The sequence below is a fragment of the Acomys russatus genome, chromosome 3 (assembly GCF_903995435.1).
Source record: "Acomys russatus chromosome 3, mAcoRus1.1, whole genome shotgun sequence".
Taxonomy (NCBI): domain Eukaryota; kingdom Metazoa; phylum Chordata; class Mammalia; order Rodentia; family Muridae; genus Acomys; species Acomys russatus.
This window is the reverse complement of record NC_067139.1, coordinates 38,490,093-38,504,931: the sequence shown is the minus strand read 5'-3', so window position 1 is coordinate 38,504,931 and position 14,839 is coordinate 38,490,093. Positions and strand designations below refer to the sequence as shown.

Here is a 14,839-nt window from a genome sequence, read left to right as displayed (position 1 = left end):
ACAATAGACAAGCATTAGTGTTGTAAGTTTCAGGCTTGTTTTCCACACAGCTAGTGACCAGTTTATTTCTGTTTATTCCAGGATGCGTCCAAGCACTGACTTTGTCAGCGTAATCTAGAAAACACAGAGTAACAAGAATATTAGAATTTGTTCAGTGCTAGCATGTTAGACCAGAGTTGGCCCAGAGGACGGTACAGAAGAGCCCTGTAGTTAGGATGGTGACATGAGCAGATGCACAGTGTGCACAGCAGACACTCAGGAATAATGTACACATCCCATGAAGACAGTGAGGAGGCAGCGATGAGATGGGCAGGCTACTGTGTAGGGAGTTGGGAGGGATGGATCTCTTGCCAGAGGGCACTCCCTAGTGCCACTGGTAATGGTGGAAGATCTGTCTTTTTGTCCTATGAGACGGCCTCAAAGGGCAGGAAAATAGACTGCATAAGCACCAGTTACAGGTCAGACTCAGTCTCCCAGTCTTGTTTTTTTTTTTCCCCCTCATGATTTTGTTTTGAAGAAACTTTGGACATAAAGAATGCTGGAAAATTTTATTATATTATTATTAATAGACAATCTATATACTACAGTGTGCAGTGTGCTGCTTTAGTACACACGTACTTAGGAGAAGGAGTAGATTAACCTGGTTAACACGTCTGTCCCTCATAGTCCTGTGTTTACATTTGGGGTACATTAAAAATATATGTTAGTAATTATGAAATGCATAGTACTATCAATGTAGTCACCATTCTGGGCACATCACTGAAATGCTCCTTAAAATGTCACTGAATCTTTGTACCCATGGGCCATCATTTCCACTTTTACCCCCACCCCCATCTCAACTCTCATGATCACTTTCTATTCTTGACTTATAAGCTAAACTTCCTTAGATCTGGCATCTTAGTAAGCTCATACAGTATTTATTCATCTTTCTGTACCTGGCTTCTTTCATTTAGACAAGGCCCCCCGAGGTCTCTAAAGCTCAGGTCTGTACATATTAAAAAGGACAGGACTGCTTTGGAAGAGGAACTCTGGCCCTATGAAGGCTTGACATTGTCCTTGTTCACTGTGCTCTCAAGACACCATCAGGATGGTCCATTCCTAAACTTTCTTTTGTTGTTGTTGTTTTTACTTATTTTCATTGTATGTGCTTAAGTGTTTGCCTGCACGCATGTATGTGCATGCAGTACAAGCAGAGGCCAGAAGATGATGTGCGGTCCCCGGAACTGGACTTACACAGTTGTGAGCTGCCATGTGGGTGCTGGAAACTGACCATGGGTGCTCTAGAAGAGCAGCCAGTGCTCTTAGCTACTGAGCAGTTTCCAGCTACAACACGGATTCTTAAGAACAAGAAATTCAGAGTGGTCATGCTACTATCCAACTTAGGAAAGGTAATTCCTAGTGTGTGCCTCCCATATGAGACCTTGTCACTTGTCTCCAGATCACTTTGGAGGATCCCATCAGAGTCACACACTGTGATTGGTTTTCCGGCTTTTTAGAGCCTGCAGTATCCCTACCCTGTTGTTTGATATTACTGTGACATTGACTTCATGAGTCTAGTCACAGCTTCCTGATTTCACATCCAATTGTGTTCTTTCAAAGATTTTTCAAACACTATGTCGAGCCCCCTCCCCTTGAATTCTACAAATGGGTGATGCATTGTGTCCGTTTGGCCACACTACTACCTGCATGCAGTTGGCCACATCCACATCATGGTACTTCTCACATGCAGTTTTGTCTGGGAAATGCGAGCCAGAGCCAGATTCAGATCTTAGTCCCACCACTTATTTACCCAGTGGCCTTTCACTGGTCCCCATTTCTCCCAACCTCTCCATTTTCAAAACAGAAGGTGGAACTTTTAAATCCACCCATCTTTTCTTTAAAGGCTCTGCCTGCTTTCTCCAGAAGCTCTGCCTGAAGAATACACCTGCGGTTCTAACTGCTGCGAGCTGCTTCCTGGAGCAGCCACTTCTTGTGCCCGTTCCTACACTGCGAACAGGGATTTAGGGGCATATGAATTCTCTAATGCCCTGAAATGACCACAGGCTCTTCTCTGCCCTACAGCTGAGATCCTGGAGCTTGCCGGCAATGCAGCAAGAGACAATAAGAAGGGACGGGTCACACCTCGCCACATCCTGTTAGCTGTGGCCAATGATGAAGAGCTAAACCAGGTATGGGGTTCTCCAGCCTAGCCGCAGACATGCTAGTGTACACTCAGACCACCTCAGGGTAGCGTGGTGCTTGGCAAGACCCTGAGAAGCTTCCTACCTGTTGGGGCTTCACTGGACGCGGGGTAGGGAGGTGACATGGGTGCTTGGGCCTCCCGGGAGGAATGACAGCGTAAGTTCAAACCAAATGAGAACCCAGGGCCTTGGTTGCTGTATAGTAGGTCTGAGTGCTGTCGGCATCATTGTAGCTACCACAGAGGTAGGAGCTGTACCAGCTCAGAGCACCTATGTGCGAGCAGGGCTGACTTCTTTAATCGGGCAGGGCACTCTTGGAGGAGGGAGTTGTGGTTCACCACCTGTGACTTTGGTTTCCCTGCAAGCTGCTAAAAGGAGTCACCATAGCCAGTGGGGGTGTGTTGCCGAATATCCATCCTGAGTTGCTAGCGAAGAAGCGAGGATCCAAGGGAAAGCTGGAAGCCATCATCACACCTCCACCAGCCAAAAAGGCAAAGTCTCCATCCCAGAAGAAGCCAGCAGCTAAGAAAACAGGAGGCAAGAAAGGGGCCCGGAAGTCTAAGGTATGGGATCCAGCAGGGGTGTGTGGGGTCCGGTAAAGAAGGTTCACATAGGATCCCCAGCCCTTCTCAGAGCTGATCTCTGATGGGAGAGCTGACTGAGATAGGAACACGTGGGAGTCCAGCTCACTGGCTAGTCCATGGTGTCTCAGTTGCAGGACTGAACCCCTGTGGACTTGGGGGTGGGTAGTGGGCTTCTGGGGAGAAGCTGGAGGTGGCTGACAGCCGAGCCCCACACCTCCTGTTCCTCGTCTCCCATGCAGATGCGTGAGCCTATGGAAAGGTTTTCTTGTACCAGGCATCAGCCATTATATAGTCCTCAGAGGGGCCATCTGCCCGCATGCCTTGATGCTGAGTTGTACAAGCTCATTTTGTTGCCATGGCTACATGTCCTCTTTGGGTATGCTCCAGCAGGCGTTGTCTTTTGGAACACTTGCTTCAGTCAAGAAAGAAAAGCAATGCAGTCCTCAGGCAGTTCCTCACAGACATAGTTTCACCTGAAAGCAGTGTCCTAGATGCTGGCCTCTATAGAGGAAGCCTCTCAGGCATGACCCAGAGATAGTTTGATGGAGAAGGGCAAAAAAAAAAAAAAAAATCCCCATCTGTTCACACTGTTTTGGGGCCTGTGTGAGCCTGGGGAGAGGTACTGTGTCTCCTCACACACACTTTGTGGATGCAAACAACACAGCCCTGAAATCACAATCTAAACAAATACTTCTTTCTAATGCCCAGGATTGTCCCCACTCCTGACCCTGAAGAGCAGCCAGCATTTCCAGATACATGCCATCCACCTTGCTCAGGAGTTCTGGACGAGGTGGGGCAGGCAGGGCAGGGATGTCACAGAATGTTCCTTACTCACTTCTGCTAACTATAAAGTGAACAAACTGGCAGGTCCCCTCCCCCTCTCTATATTTGCAGTTAGAAGGAAGGGCAGAGGAAGCAGGACAAGTGCCAGGGAACACCTTTGGAATGGGAAAAGAAACACGGAGAAGCCAAGTCTCTTCTCCCTTGAAAATGGACCCTGGGGGCCTGGCTACCCACAGCGAGGCCCTGTATTAGGTGCTGGCACCAACAGGGTAGAGTCCTGTTTTGGGCTTGGCCTTTACCTTGCCTGAGCCTTGCTCCCCTTGACCCTAGTCTTCTCCTGTAGATTCTGCCCAGTGACCTTCCTGCTTGTTTTTTATGGACTGTATGAGTTTGTGTATGTGGTGTGTTATGTGTGTGCAGGGTGTGTGTATGATTGTATTGTGTGTAGTATGTGTATATGTGTTGTGTGTGTGTGTGTGTGTGTGTGTGTGTGTGTGGTGAGTACATGTGTGAGTGTATTTGTGTGCATTTGGTATGTGTATGTGTCTGTGTGTGTGTCTGTGTCCTGGTGTCCCTCCAGCTCCTAGTAGCTATGTTTCTAATAACCATATGTCAATAATCATTCAAACACTCAGCTTTTCCTTTGATTACAAAAGCAGGGAGCCTGTGATGGTGGTCTGTTTTTCTTCTACACAATAAAACACATTGTCTGCTTACTGTACCAGTATTTGGCTAACATTAAACCCTGGGGGAAGCTGAAATTGGAACCGTGAGCAGCTAATTTTCAAAACATTTGTTTAATGTAAATTGTGGTGTCAGCTCCCAGAAACAGTGGAGGACCTGGCATCTCCATGTTGGCATGGAACATTCTGAAAATCACCTTTCCAGGGGCATGTGCAGAGCACTCCACCTCAGGGGCATGCTAAAACACTTGCACTGAAGGGGAGTTGGTATTTTTCAAGTGTCAACACTGGAAGTCCAAATCATAATTTCCTCCCTCAATTGTATATGATTTGAAGGTTTTGAAAGTCTCCAGTGTGACAGCTAAGTCAGCTACAGTGGGAGCAGTGAGAGGAGACAGAGAACCTTTCTGGACTCACGTCCAGGGCTCTGGATGTGCCCTAGGCTCTCCTACCTGGGTGGCCTCAGGCAAGTCTTCCCCCCTCTCTGCCTTGCTCTGCTGTAGCCCATAAAATGACAGGGTAGTTCCAGCCCTAGGAGCCAGTGACTGGGCATGTTGCACAGTGAATGGTTGTGTAGGCAATGTGTGCAAGTTTGGCAGGCAGGAAAAAAGATCTTGCTCCCGCCACAGTCCATAATGAATCCCATAAGGCCTTATATCTTTTCAGAAAGCCTATGTATATAAAACCACGTATGTGTGGGAAGCCCTATCCTAGATGATAAGTTGCCTAGCCACTGTTTTGGCCATGTAGCACAGTGTCAAAAGTGGAAGGTCTGTGGCCTGGCTGTATTCGAGTTTACGCCATTTGTGTGCCCTTGTGGCGCTCAGTGTCCCCATCTGTGAAGTGAAGCTTCAACCCAGGGACCTTGGGAAGCTTAAAAGAGAACTCATGCAAAGCACTTGGGACAGTGCGTGTTGCCTGTGAAATCGTCTGCCCTGACCTTACAGTTCTTTCTGCCTACTGTGTTCCATGCCCTCCCTTTTCCTGGATGAAGATCCCCTGGGTGATGAGGAGGTGCCTATCACTCACTGCCTGGCAGAAGACCAGGCTGTTTTTGGTGAACGACTCTTTTCTGAGGAATAAACACTTCAAGTGCAAACTAAGCGACTACTATGCTGTCAAGGCAGTGGTTCTCAACTGCGGGTCAAGGCCCTTTTGTGGCTCCTGATCTGATATCTTGCCTATCACATGTTTACATTATGGTAAGAATAGCAGCACAGTTAGTTACGAAGTAGCAACAAAATAATTTTATGGTTGGAGGTCACCACAGCATGAGGAGCTGTGCTGAAGGGCTGCAGGGTTAGCTGGGTTGAGAGCCACTGTATTAGGGATGTAAAGAAAGGGGTTAGTTCTTAGGAGGAATCGCCACCCTGACAGTCTGCCTGCCTGCCAGCCTTTTGGTGATGGGTAGGAGATGAGGCATGGTGAGCTTGGTTGATGGGTTTTCTTATGTTTTGACACTCCATCGTTTTCGACCCTGAGCTCGACAGAGTCTTCAGTGTGACTCCAGATGGACTCTGACCTGCTAGTGTTTTTAAAGCATCTCCATGCATGTCCAGTACATGACACTTTTGCATTTACATAAAAAAGGTCAAATTCTAAAAATCTTAGTCATTTGAGTTAAATGGAATTGCTTAGATCTTTCTCTTAAGCTTAAATGAGCAAAGAATTTACTACTACCTGTGTCACCACTTCATGAAAGAGAAGGCATTTTTCTTTCGAGGCAGGAGGGAGGGATGTGATGCAGACAGGAGGCTTCCCTTGAACACTTGTGATTAGGAGGCAGTTGCTTCTTGAATGCAGGGTAATGGGGCTGACTGTAAGTTCCCTGGGGCTTCTGCTACTTCGACAGCCTCACGTTCTCTGCAGAGCAGATGGTTCTCTGTGCAGCACTTGGCTGATTTCTCTCATTCAGTTACCTAACTTTAGCCTCAGTTCCATTTTACAAGTAAGGAACCTAAGAGAAGGCAATCAGTTTTTAGTTTGCCCAGGTCACACAGCTAATAGAGAGAGGATGCAAATGTAGAACTTAAAAATTCAAATAGTATTACTTGTGCATTCTGTGGTTGTGGCCTGCTTCTTGGCTGGAGTCCTACTTTTGTGATGATACAGGACTGCAGAGCCATCCACTGCAGGGTAAGTGAGGCTGCAGTCTTAACAAGTCACTCTGAAAGCCACCAGCATCCTCACTGCTTAAGGCTCAGGTTACACCCGTGGCTACTGGCTTGCATAAGACCGTAGATCCCAAATGCCTCTCCCCAGAAACAAGCTCTGACAGCTGGGTGGCTGACATTCATCCACAAGGCCTTTCACCACTTAGAAGGCGGTGTGCTCAGCACAACACTAATTCCCTGTCTGTATACTCTGGGACACACCTGTATCTGTGTAGCCCTCAGGAGACAGGCGTATCCCATTCCTGGCCATGGGGCGAGCATTTTCCCTTATGAGTAATGGTACTGTACTGACTAGAATAGTGGTGTTCAAATCTTCATGCTTTTATAGCTCCTAGAAGAATTTTCAGAAAGCATTATAGCATCTGCATGTAAAGTCTAATAGACTTTTCAATAGAAGTTTGAGGATATTTTGGTATGCTCCATATATCATTTATAATGTTTTGTCATTTTTTATATGCATCTAGTAGAGTCAACTGATTAAAATACTCACAAAGTAGTGTAGTAACACTGGAAAATGTACATGTTTTTACTTACCTTCTTTTTACTTAACCCTACAGAGTTTAATTCTAACATTTTATTAAAAGTGTGTGTGTGTGTGTGCGCGCGCGTGTGTACGTGTGCCTGTGCCTGTGCGCCTGTGCTATTTGTATGTGCATGTGCCACCATTTGACCATTTGAGTATAGAAATCAGAAGACAGCCTCTCGGATTCATTTCTCTGCATACACCTTTACGTGGGCCCTGGGGATCAAGCTCATTTCACCAAGTTTATATGGCTTGTGCCTTTACCTGCTGAGCTATCACATTAGCCTCATGTAAGGCGCCTTTATGCCTAATGACTGCTTTAGAAAAGTTAAATTGTATTAGGAAGGCATCTTGTAGTAGAATGAAAGATTTCCTCCCAGTTGATTCAAGGGTCCTAAGATGTATGAACTTCTGAGTTGAGAGGTCAGCATCCTGTTCATATATGAGCCGTAAGTACTTTGACAGTCGTGCTCTCTAGAATGATGAAATGAGAACAGAGAGGTTTGTTACAGCAACTGCACTCTGTCTTCTTTAATCCTGGTACAAATGTTCCGAGAAACCCTTTAGAATGGGTTTAGACTTCCAGATGAGTCACGGAGACACCATGGAGGCCCCAGTACTCCCTCAGCAGGCTTCCCTGTTGTTAGCATGCCACACTCACCCCTGGGCAGCAGGACACTGGCACATTTCCATCGGCCAAGTGTGCATCTCAGTGGTCTCCAGCTGTAACACAGGCGTTTCTTCAGTTTTGTGGAAGCAGAGGATTGAAAACATCAGACTTGTGAATGGCTTCATCAGTCTTCGAATTCTTCATTCCCAGAAATTGTGTCACAAAGGCTGTGACTTTCCATGCAGTTCTTGATTATACCTGGCTCTCTCCTATGAATCAGGTCAGATAAATTCCAAGTATTAGGAAAATTAATCAGTGAGAATCTGGATATTCCTCTGCTGGCATTCTTTCCTTGATGAAGTGCTCTTGTTTTATCTCAAGACCTTGGTGCTTTGGGTTTAGCTTATTTAGTTTACAGAAGGCATTAGCTATGTCATTGCCAAAGCAGCCCTCACCACTAAAGCAATCAGCAAATTACATGTGTTTTCCATTCAAGGAAGACTGCTAATACATCAGTGCTTGCTAAGTGGGCACATGGTAGGACGCAGGCCTTGCCCTGAGCTTCCTGTCTAAGACTGTCCTTCTGGGAAGCAGAGAATCTGTAATACCCTCATCTAGGTAGTTGTTTTCATTAATCTGTACTCAGCCACACCTTAGTTTTCTCCCACTGTGCCTTTCTCAGATCAATGTATTCTGATAATCTAGGGGAAGGGAAAGAAAAAGATGTGATTTGGAGTCCCCACCATTCCCACTGTCCTCATCCTATAAAGTATCTGAGTCAAATATTCGTTTCTATTACTTTTCATCCTTAAAAAAAAGTAAACAAAGAGTATGTGTCCCCCAGAGCCATATGTTCTTTCACCACTTACTCAGGCAGTGGAAGGAGAGGTCATGAAGGGGATCAAGGGTAGAAGGACAAACATTAGAAACTGGGAACTGAGGGCCCTGGACCTCTTGGAAGCCCCTCAGGAACTCCAGGGTGCACATATTTTAGTCGGAATGATGCTGGAGAGTGTGCGAAAGTGGATGGTGCTGTGCTTGTGGGGATGCGGCAGCCTGCATGGCCTGCACAGCTAGCTCAAGGGAAGATTGTGAGAAAGGGCGTTGACTAATGTCACCCAAAATGGTTTGCTTTCTTCTTCTGTTTGGAGGCAGCATCTCATACTGTCGCTCAAGCTTGTTAAGAACTCACTGTGTAGCCCAGGCTAGCCTAAACTAATGGCAGTTGTCCTGCCTCAGCCTGCTGAGCACTGGATTACAAGGGTGAGCCTTGAACAATAAGATTGAGTCACATGCAAATATCTAAAAAGGGAAGTACCTAAAACCATTAGTGAAGAGATTCTAGTCTAAATTTATGAAGTGACTCTATTTTAAATTATTATAAATGTTGGTTTTGCTTTTAAGATTTTTTTTTTCAAGATTATAAGTAGTAAAAATAGAATTTTTTTTTTTTCCTTAAAACTCTGGACTCTCAAAATAACAGCACCCACTATGGGACATGCCACTGGCTTTGTTTCTTGTGGCCTCTGCTGTGGGACATGACAGTGGCTTTCTTTGTCTCTTGTGGCCTCCACTGTGGGTCATGACAGTGGTTTGTCTTCTGTGTCCTCTGAATTGGTAATAGGGGTGGCCTGGGGCTGTCTTCCTGTTAGGAAGGACAGTTATGTGACCCCTGACAGATTGTCCACGTTGTAATTCTTTGGTTTGTACAAGAAGAAGCAGGGAGAAGTCAGCAAGGCAGCCAGCGCAGACAGTACAACGGAAGGCACACCTGCAGATGGCTTTACTGTCCTTTCCACCAAGAGCCTCTTCCTCGGCCAGAAGGTAGGCAGACACAGCTCAGTTTGCTCCAGGGCCCCGGGAGAGAGAGGGCACAGGCTGAGATTCCTGGGTGTTGTTCAGCTCAGTGGGTGGACAGAGAAACTTCCGGGTGGCTTTGAAAGTAGCTCCATGGAGGGGTGAATGCTGATGGGATCACCAAGCTGGGTCAGGTTCCAGAAAGAGGAGATGGGAGTACAAGAAGGCCAGAAGCTCCCACTGGGGCAGGACCCTTGAGCTCAGCCTAGGGAAGGAGATGCTCCTCTGGGACAGGCTGGTCATCAGGTGTCATGGGTTATGCAGGGGAAAGATGGACAAGGTCCTGATGGGCACTGATCTGACATAGGGAGCTGGTTGTTCTTAGACAAACTAACAGGTATACCAGGGGCTTCTTCACTGAACCACCAGGCGACTCCTTGAGCTAATTGTTTTAACCACGGGCAATATATTTTCAGCCGCCCCAGTGATGCAGCTTTGCCAGGACGCCATGGTTTTGTAAAAGTTGATTCACTTTTATTGAAAATAAAAATGATGCAAAGGCTTTTAAGACCTGAAAATGAGAGTTGATTAAAAGAGGAGTGGGAATTGTCTCAATTTATTTTAATCCTATGTAATATAAACCTCAAGGGCTGAATTTGACCTTGCAGGTCAGTTTGCCCAAAGGTGGTATAAATTGGTTTGGAAGCTGCATCATTTTTAGGTCCTCACTGTCAGTTTTCTTTTGCATCACAATGACACCGTTTTCCTGCTCACTCGTTGCAGTTGCCCCAGCCCTTCCCTCTTCTGTCACTAATTGCACTCAGGCTCTCATGATGCAATTCCTGCGGTGACTGCTCCGGAATCTAACCATCGCTGTTTACGTTCTATGACCGTTAACTGTGTTTTGTGTGCATTTGTGTAAAGCAGCAGTTCTAGTTGTCATCTTAAGGTCTGGGGCTTTGAAAGTTTAACTTCAGCTCAGCACTGAAGGGAAACACTTGAGCCTACTTCCGCACCTTTACCAGGACCCATCAGATTGCCTCAGTTGTCGCTGATGTGTGAGGTCCCTCTGCTGCTTAGGACTAGCACTAAGGAAATGAGAAGCCAGGACCGGGAGGCCTGGTGAGCAGTGACATGCTCAGCCCCTAAGCACACTTCTTCCTCACCCATCCTGCTCTTAGTCTTCTCCACCCTGGCCTCTCCATATTCTCTCCCCTTCTGCTGCCACCCCAGAGCCAGCCTCAGCTAGAACCCACATTCGCTTCACTGGAAAAGACACACTTGCAAACAGTATGAGAGTCCTGAGCCCTGTAAGTGGCTGTGTGCCAGCACAGATGCCTTTCTGTTGAGACAGAGATGGGATCAGGTCCGCATCTGCGCTGTTGCCTGAAGGCCCGCTGAAGACACCTCGCTTGTGCCTGCAGCTCTCCTCCCTTTGGGATCATCCTGGTCTCAGATTGCCCAGTGGGTACCTCAGGAATAGAAATTGTTAGTCTCTTTAATGCCACCTGTCCCTCTCAGAGCTTGCAGTGTTCAAGAAGCCATAGGAAAGTATCAAGACTCTGACAATGTGTAGATGATGTGATGGGTAGAATGAAGGCATCAGTCAGGCTTCGTCACAGAGCTGGTTTGAGATCTGGGCTCTGGTGAAGACTTGCTGGGCTGGAACCTAGAGTGGAACAGTCGGCCCTGAGAACAACACCTACTGGGATAAAACTGCCTTTCCTGTCGCCTGTGTGCACAACAGGATGTGCCGACACCCATGCTCTCCAGAAGAGGTCCCCAGAGTCACTGAAAACACTAGCCAAGTGACCTGCATCACCTCAGTCAGCCTGCCATCCTTCACTCCTGTAGCACAAGGCGGAGGACCTTACTCTGAAGCAGCATTTCCAGGCCCTTTATTGGCTTTAACTATCAGGTGAGGGCCAGGAGTCTTAAAGCACACGGGAAGCCTGGCTCTGGCGTTAGTTTGAGTTTTAGAAAGTGCCTCTGAAGGTGTCCTTTAAGAAAGTTGGCTGGTCCCCTGCTCTGGGCACCTCATTTCCCATCTGTGACACTGGAAGCAATGCTTAAATACAGCATGCAAGATGGTGGAGAAATGTGACACTGCCTGGCTCCAGTCCTGTGAGCTGTGGTTGCTAAGCTACTTGCAGAAGGAGTCAGCCTGGGGCTTAGGAGCCTGAGCTCTAACTGCGGCTGTTAATGATGCATTTCAGACTGAAGTCTCAGGAGCAGCCCCCTCATTACTCTGTGATTTTCATGGTCACACACACTGTTCAGGTTTTTTTTTTTAAGCAAACAGTGCTGTCAGCGTGAATCCACGAATGTTTTGCCTTGTGGTTCCACTGAGACATAGCTTCTCCTAGGGCCCTTTAAAACTTAATGGTTTATCTTTAAAAAGCAAACAACAAACCCCACGACAACAAAACCACTTGCCCTGCATGCAACCATGTCTCTGTCAGCACTGCTGGCTTGTTTCCTGGTAGAAGCTGTATTTGAAGCAGTTGGGAAAGCAGGTTGGGGGCGGGGAGGGTATAATTGAGTCCTTAACTTCCCAAATGATAGGGTCATGGTAGCAGCTCCAGAAGCCCAGGTGTCAGGAGGATTCAGGAGTTCCCTTTGAGGCATACCACTTCTTCTGAGAGTGGGAAGTTGGCAAGAGAGGGGCATCGCTCAACCCCATTTCTCCACCCACATCGCTGCCCAGCTTTTGAGGTGGAATAGGAGTGATTGATGGGTGGAGGTGCCCGGCCTCGGCCTGGCCTCTGGGCCTTCTGATGGCCTTTCTGTGGCATTGCTTGGTCAGAAGCCTACCATATGTTCCCCTAGGCCCAAGGCTCTGAGAAAATTGGGCTAGAGACACATGTGGCAGAGGAGCAGCACAGCACAGGTGTGAAGAGAGGAATGAGCAGCTGTGCTTGCTGGGAGAGATGGTTCTCATAAGGTGTCTAGCAAGGGGTCTGTTGAAGACAACTCCTTCCCTTCCCTTCAGCAGGGAAGTGGATTCCGAGGCAGGAAAAGAATTGCAGTTCATGGGAGTTACATGGGAAAGTGAGGCCAGCCCAGACATCCCTCTTGCTTGTCATGAATGACACCAGAGTTTGACAGTTACAGGTAGGCCTGACATACCTTGCATGCCTTAAATTTGAAGTTCTAATCATATTTTAAAAGGGACTTTACTGTTTCCTGTAGTCAACTAGGTCAGGTCAGGTAGTAGAACCAAGCCACTTGCTTCTTGTCATCAGTGGCAGACACTCTCCCAACCTCCCCATCCAGATAAGGCCAGGCTGGCTTCAAGCTGCTGGAATGCAGGCCTGGCTAAGGACCCAGTTATTGAGCCTGGCCTTTCCTTTAGTCCTGCTTTAAGAGAGGGAAGATGTTCATTTCCCCTCAAGAGTAACATCTAATGGTGTTTGACGCTCATTGCTAAATAGCCCTGGGTATAGCAGATGTCAGGGTCAGGCCACCACAGGCTTGAGGTCAGGATGACCAGTCACGGGTGGAGACAGAGACCTTGCAGTTTTCTGGACTAAGTCCCTTCCTTTCATCTCTAGACAAAGGGACACACTCCTGCTCTCTTATTGGCAACACCCCAGTGGTTCCCTGTAGCAGCCAGCAGGATTCACAGCTTCACTGCAGTTTCCATGCCATGGTATAAAACTGAAGTTTTAATGACAGAGATATAATCACTTCACTCAAACACTGAAACCACTAATGATCTTTCTCCTTCCCAGAAAATCAGACTCGTGGGGATTTTCACAATTTTTGGCAATCTCATTTGTGCTGGAAGTCCCTCTCCTCTGCCACGCTCTCTGTGTGGTGGCATGCTCTGTGCCTGAGAGGAGCCCTGCTCTGACAGACTTGGGTTTTGGCACAGGACATGGAGGTTCAGGTGTGGATTACAAGCCTGGGGTCCTTTCAAGGCTGTGCACACAGAGCCCTAGTGCACTGTGCTCAAGGGTCTTCTCGTCTAGGGTGTTGATGGTCACCTTTGCCGCTGGCTCAGCCTGCCCAAGCCAAATTGACTTTTTTACTAAGAAGAATAAACCAGTTCTCTCCCTACCAGTCTGTCACTCACACTGTAGACCAGGGCACCAGCACCTTGCCGCTCAGCACCATGTTCTGAACATTAGTTCACAAGCACAGACAGACATTCCAGAATTAGCTTCATGCTTAGATGTGCTCAGAGAGACCGACAGCCCTCCATTGGCTGGAAATTAACAGCACTAAGCAGCAGGCCTCCTGAGGTGCAGCGGTCCTTACTTCCAAAAAACACTCTCCACCTGTGGCCAGGAGAAATAGTGATGAAGCCAGAAAGGACTAGGAATTCCTAAGGAGCCAAGTTTTGTTTGCAACTGCTTCCTGCCTCCAGCAAAGGCAGGAAGGATACTCCACAGTTTTCCCTGAAGAGCCCATCCCCCTGGACAGAGGTGTTGCTCCCAGAGCAGTCAAAGGCTGGCCACTGAGGGTCGGGATGCATCCTGGCTGGTGGAATCAGAGCCGGTGAAAACAGATGCTTCTCCAATGAATACAATCTCAGCTATGCCCACACAGTTAGAAGTTTTAAGGGTTGAACCTGTGTGACTTTTTGACATCATCCTGTATGTACTTAAGTGTGCAGTCACCCTTGCCATGCCTAGCAAAGGCTTTGTCTCCATTTTTCCCTTTGCCTCCCTCTCTCACTTTTCCACACGAGTGTGTGGTTTTTTTGTTTTTCTTGTGGGGGCATGGCATTTTTTTATGAACACCATTTCCTTGGAGTCTGTGCCCACTCTACCCTCTTCCCAGCAGGCGGGCACAGCTGGAACCAATGCTGTCCAGCGCATCTGTCACCAGGACCTCTGATGGTTTTCTTCCAAGTTAGGCATGTGAATGGTCCCCAGTCACCATAAGGTGCTAAGAATAGGAAGCCCACATACAGAAATCTGCCCTTCTGTCTTTGAATCTTTCCTTGGCCTAACAATCACATTCATTTCTATCATTGCCTTTTCCCAAACAGGGACTCTTAGTCTAAGGACTTTCAGACTTTGGGAATCTAACAGTGTTTAAGGATAAGAAATTTGAGGGTGTATTTCTCTTGCATATAGTTTACCAAAAATTTTTTTCTTTGTAACAAAATGTTTGGTCCCTTCTGTTCAGCACCTTGGAGTTTAGATGCCAGGAGCTAACCTGTCATCCTCCCCCATAGTGAATGCTGTGACAAGGGCTCAGTCCTGCTATCCCCTGCAGGCTCAGGCACTCCCCAGGCCTTGTCTTGGTGGGCCTGGGGGCTGCTTAAGGCACAGTTGAAGTCACCGAAGAAGCAGCAACTTGATGACAAGACAGAGACTGTGAACATGCAAGCTTAGCCACATGTATCCTGAAGAACAGGAGGGAGTGAGTAGGGCAGTGCCAGGACAGCAGAATCTAGCACCCACTGCTCTTAGTGCCTAAGGGCTGCCATGGCAACAGAGCCAACAGTAGAAGAAAGGTCAATAGCTCTTCAGAAAGACACAGTTGATTAGG

General features: G+C 47.4%; 1 protein-coding gene across 4 annotated transcripts in view; it reads left to right on the top strand.

Moving 5' to 3' along the window:
• LOC127212071 (core histone macro-H2A.1) overlaps nucleotides 1-14,839 on the top strand; it is a 61,817-nt gene that overhangs the window by 28,292 nt on the left and 18,686 nt on the right. For 2 of the 4 annotated variants that reach the window (XM_051172233.1, XM_051172230.1), the window contains exons 3-5: nucleotides 2,062-2,168; nucleotides 2,546-2,743; nucleotides 9,254-9,361. In XM_051172233.1, coding sequence (XP_051028190.1) covers nucleotides 2,062-2,168; nucleotides 2,546-2,743; nucleotides 9,254-9,361 — 413 coding nt within the window. Of the gene's footprint in view, nucleotides 1-2,061; nucleotides 2,169-2,545; nucleotides 2,744-9,250; nucleotides 9,362-14,839 lie in introns of all 4 variants that reach the window. The other 2 variants (XM_051172232.1, XM_051172222.1) reach the window with 1 other exon arrangement.